Source organism: Lactuca saligna, chromosome 1 (assembly GCF_052625555.1).
Source record: "Lactuca saligna cultivar CGN05327 chromosome 1, ASM5262555v1, whole genome shotgun sequence".
Classification (NCBI taxonomy): Eukaryota; Viridiplantae; Streptophyta; class Magnoliopsida; order Asterales; family Asteraceae; genus Lactuca; species Lactuca saligna.
Window position 1 is genome coordinate 38,111,835 of NC_136417.1, and position 5,138 is coordinate 38,116,972.

General features: G+C 31.3%; 1 protein-coding gene across 2 annotated transcripts; it reads right to left on the reverse strand.

Annotated features, from left to right (window-relative positions):
* Positions 1-946: 946 nt before the first annotated feature.
* On the reverse strand, positions 947-4,476 carry LOC145033021 (putative glycosyltransferase At5g03795). Of its 2 annotated transcripts, none has more exons than XM_078981976.1 (5): positions 4,165-4,476; positions 3,277-3,563; positions 3,066-3,196; positions 2,640-2,991; positions 947-1,760 (listed from the first exon to the last, which is right to left on the reverse strand). In XM_078981976.1, the coding sequence occupies exons 2-5, from the start codon at positions 3,556-3,558 to the stop codon at positions 1,092-1,094; spliced, it is 1,434 nt and encodes a 477-aa protein (XP_078838102.1). In that variant the 5' UTR covers positions 3,559-3,563; positions 4,165-4,476; the 3' UTR covers positions 947-1,091. The 2 variants fall into 2 exon arrangements, with proteins under 2 accessions (XP_078838102.1, XP_078838101.1); XM_078981975.1 differs by having other exon boundaries at positions 3,277-3,805.
* Positions 4,477-5,138: the final 662 nt, after the last annotated feature.

Here is a 5,138-nt window from a genome sequence, read left to right on the forward strand (position 1 = left end):
TTGGGTAAGACCCACTTTGGGTCAAGATCTTCCAATGGGCCTCTCCCCCTTATGTTGTGGACTTGGTCTTTTGATTCATTTGGTTGCTAGGGTTTGGTGTGTAACCAAAATTACAATTTCTAGATAGTAAGAAAATAGAAAATACCACACAAATACAAACCCCAATCTAGATTATAAACACTTTTGATAAAAAAAATTACAAACAAGACAACATTTAGGAAGAAAAAAAAATACAAAACAATCAAGAATCACAACCAAATAATATATATTATATAATAAAATCTGATTCGGGCGTTGACAACTCGTAAATCCGATTGAAAAACAATATTGATTAAAACATTGATTTTTATATATTAAATACCATTTTAAAAGTAAATGCACCCAAGCAGAGCTTGAGCTTAACAAGAAACCCATGAATGTTTAACACAATAATGGCAATTTGTGCTACAACTTAGTAACACCCGGCAAACATTAAGGTAATATCTTGGGATATCTTCTAATGAACAATTTTTATTTATTTTTGCAAAAAGATCAAACTCCGATCGATTGGTGATGAATTGGCACACAAGTTCATTTTAATAAAATTTAGACATCAATGTGTAATTGTGTTTAATGCAAGTTTCGAAACTAAAAAATCAAATAAATTTCCAGGCACAATTATTATTATTATTATTATTTTGCAAAAAAGTCCCTAAGCCCATTTCTTTTTGATGGCTAAACTCAGTAAATACTTCTATCCAAATTCATCCAACTACCTTACTTTAGAGATTAATTTTTCTATCATCTTAATTCTGTTTAGATGTGTGATATACCAAAATGAAAGGTATCATAGAGGAGAACAGAAATATATAACCCTTCATATATTTTAGTAATGCAGATCGTATCACACTTATGATGTTTACCATTTCCAAAGTATCGGGTATAAAACTAAAAAATACACCAACAATCAATATCAATATCAACGATAAACTTACTAAACGCATGGGTACCCAAATGGCCAAATTTGTAATGTTTATATGCTCCAACATATGTACAAATTAACCTATGTATCAATGGAAGATGACATATATATCAACAAACAACCTAGTAATTCACATTGAGTTTACTCTAAGAACTCTATTATACCATATTGAATGCAATATCATATGAAAGATGTCATACCTAACAGGCTTCACATGCCAAAGAAAATGTTGTTGTACCTGTTTTACCCTCTGATACATTTGTAAATACCTCTTATTGGTGATGGAAAGAAGAATAATTTTCAGATTCGGGATATCTTTTTCTTGAATGAAAAGTGCAAATGATTCCCAATCCAAAAACTCGAAAAAAGGTGGCACGAAATTGTCAGATATAATCACGGGAACACACTCATAGAAAATAGCCTCCACAACTCTAGGACTATTGACTTCAGAACCTTTGGCACATATACAGAACTTGCTACTCTTCATATAATCAACATAGTTTTTGTCATCTTTGACTTTTGGAAGCTTTTTGAAGATTTTCATGTCAGGATCTTTGTTTTCCCAATGTTGTAATAGAATTGGACGAAGGGACCCGTGCATTTTTCCAGCAAAGAATGCAAAAACCGAGCGTTTGGAAGGGGGTTTACCTCCAAGTTGATGTAATGGATTTTGAGGATCACGGACATTTGTTTCAGGGAGAGAAACGTCTTTTCCCAATTCGAATCCGGCTTTTTCAATGTCTGTGTTGCAGATGGCTCTAATGCAAGTGCCCATGATTTGGCTTGTTTCCTCTGGGCCCTTGAAAATTTAAGTAACGTAGAAACTAGAAAGTCAAATGACAAAGTTGAGAGATTTTGTGCATCCAAATCAGTCATTGTAACTAAACAATTAGCAAATTCGTAAATTTAAATCAAATGTTTGCAAAGATAAAAGTTGCAGCTTTTTTATTTGACCAAAAATAATTTTTCTAATATAGGAATTGGCCATTGTGCTTGGTTATCAAAAACGTTGTTATTCGAAAATATTCGGAAAGTGGCTTCAAAGATCCCCAACAAATCACCCAATGAAAAATATAGAAAAATAAGAGCACAAGAATGCAGGTGGAGAACTCCAAAAGCGTATAAAAATCACACATTTCTACACTCTAAAACAAGATTTGTCTAAGGTGGTGTTTGTTTAAAAAAAAAAAAAAAAAAAAAAAAAAAAAAAAAAAAACTTTTCTAACCACTTAGTGTTGCGCCGCGCAGCACACGCGCAATACTTGGCCTTTTGCAGCTGTTTGTTTTTCAGAAGACTTCTGACCTAAAAACTGTTGCGCGTGTGCTGCGTGGCGGAGCACTTGACCCTTTGCTTCAAACTTCTTCGCACCTTACTTTAAGTTATTGTAGAGGTTAAAAAACAAATAATTTTTTATTACATGTTGTAACTGTTTTGTCCCCCTCTTCTGCACAGAGGTGGTCCGCAGACTTCAGACATTTTTGCTTCGAAAAAACAAACGACACTTAATACATTTCTACACTCTAAAACAAGAGAAGAAAGAAAGAAAAAATCAAATACCTAAACTGTAATTGATTGAGCATAAGAATATATATATATATATATATATATATATATATATATATATATATATATATATATATATATATATATATATATATATATATATATATGGCTTACCCAGTCATGACATGCAGCAAAAAAATGGTCGGCTCCACCGGTTCTATTCCAGAAACTGTATCGCCGTGAGATCATGTCAAGGTAGTTTTTCAAGAAAGGTACAACACTTTGACGGTCATAAGAGTAGGGAGATATAGTTGCTTTCAACATTTTTGAGCTATAAGGAATGTAGAACAAATGGGCTTCTTTTGGTTTCTTTGTAACAAACTTTTTGCTTTGTTTCATTTGCATCATAAACCATCCCTCGGATGCATATATTCCCTTCATAACTGCCTCTGGGTTGTTGAATATTGGCTTCTCTCCCTCCTTGTAAATATAAACCTTTAGAGTCTTTTCCATTAATTCATAGCTCCTGCATATCGTAACATAGAAATTGAAATAAACCAAGGATCAAGAATGAAAACAAATCCAAGTTTTAATTCATACCTCCTAAAAATGGAAACATTACGGAACACCGAAGGATAAAGGTCATGATCTTCCTCATTCAACTGAGCATTCTCAATTTGCACTTTTGCTTCAAGTAATTCTTGATCAGCTCTTGAAGACCAACGTGGTTTCTATATAATTATAAACATAATCAGAATTGTGTTAAAACAACCAAAATCAACATACCGAGTTTAGAATTCATCATATATACCATGGAATGAGAAGAAGCACGATTGTGGACTAAAATATCATGCATTTCAGAAATCACCACAGCTTTCCTTTTTTGCTTCTTTCGAGGGACTTCTATCACAGAGGAAACATTGGCTAATGGGAGAGTTAAAGTAGTAGCATTTCTGTTCAAATCTATAGAATCATCAGATTCCTTTTTTGCTTCTGATCTATTATGTTTTATGATGATGACTTCATCATGTCCCTTGTATGTATTCATCATAATACCCTTCACAAGAACATCAGAAGCCATTGTAGTGTTCATGTCCCCTGATATTTGGGGAAGAAGAGATGAATTCTCAGGTGGGAAGCTTCCAGTTTTGGTTATGTGAATCTTGGTAGCAGAAAATAAAGATGATATAACATCACCATATGGAAATTCAAAATATTGGAACATTATAACAACAGCAAACATCATTCCACCAAAGCATGCTAATCTCTGAATTCCCAGTATATGCTGATATCCATTACTCATATTTATTTATTATAAGCACACAAATATCTTACTAATCCTGCAATATTGCCAAGAAATTTAATAAGATGTCTTTTAATAACTACTCAAATTTAGCCACAAAAGCATTGAAGAATAGCTGAATAACTGGAATTAACTGCTGGAAAACAAAGAACCTATTAACTAATCACTAATCAAATTCCCAGTCTTCCTCTGTTCCATTTGAATCTCAATCATTGTAATTGACACTACTCTGAGCATAAATTGCTTACACCTATGAACTTTGTAACTAATTACTAACAAAAAAACGTATCAGTTTTGCATCTAGTGCAATATCAAAACGAAACAGAGGCAAATACAAATAATAAACCCTAGATTATGTAATAAATCAGAATACAAGAACAGAAACATAAATAGCACCTTAAATGGCGAAGCTTCCTCAATCACGAGAACAGAAACAGAAAAAATGGAGATGATATTGTAGAAGAATCGAGTAAGATAGTTTTTTTGCTGATATTCAGTGTAACAAGTTTAATAATTGTGCGAAAAGATCGGTGCTTGGTTTCTTTAATTAATCTGGTTTGGTTAAAGCAGTCGGGAATAGCGAGGGATATGATATAATAATGGACAGACGTTCAAAGGGTGTGACACAGGGAAGCCATCGTTACACCTTGAAAGCTTGCTAGTTGCTCATTATCATACGTAAAAACAAAAATGGAAAGTAGTTTTCTCTCCTTCAAATAAATAAATAATGAACAGATTTAAGATGTTCAACATTCAATAACATATTATTATTATTGTTATTATTATTATTATTATTATTATTATTTAAATGGAATATAAAGCTTAGTTTATTTTTTTAATTAAAGCTAGGCCTCATAAAATATTAAGATACTAATAAAAAGTGATTTTTAAATTGTAATGATTTCTATGAGTGTCTCTTTGGATGTATGATCTTTTAATTAGATATACTGTTGATTTGATTTTTTTTTTTTCAATTTTCTTTAATGATATAAACTAAAAGAAAAAATTGCAAAAAATGGTTCATGTGGTTTGTTAATTTCTGTGGAGAAGGTTTAAAAAAAAGTTTATTAGCAAAAAAGTCTCTAATTGATGGTTTTGTTGTGATTTTAGTCCTTACTTCCTTTAGTTTAACAGCATGGTTGTTAACTTTTGGCAAATGATGAATTTACCCCTGGAATTATTTTTGCAGTTTTATTTTTTTACCAAATTATAAGGACCAACTATGCAATTTTTCTTTTTCATTTTTTTGAATTACTTTTTTCTTTTTAACTTTTTTACTTATTGTATTATTTTCTATTGAATTATTATATATTAATAAATATTATTTTTAATATATTATATTTATATATTAATAAATATTACTTTTTTAT

What these genes read in the sequence shown, in the direction of transcription:
- LOC145033021 (XM_078981975.1), bottom strand. Translation starts at nt 3,768, where the DNA reads ATGAGTAATGGATATCAGCATATACTGGGAATTCAGAGATTAGCATGC. An exon ending in GTGCTTCTTCTCATTCCATG is followed by an intron (nt 3,197 to 3,276) that starts GTATATATGATG and finishes ATAATTATATAG; the next exon opens with AAACCACGTTGGTCTTCAAG. An exon ending in TTGCTGCATGTCATGACTGG is followed by an intron (nt 1,761 to 2,639) that starts GTAAGCCATATA and finishes TAAATTTTCAAG; the next exon opens with GGCCCAGAGGAAACAAGCCA.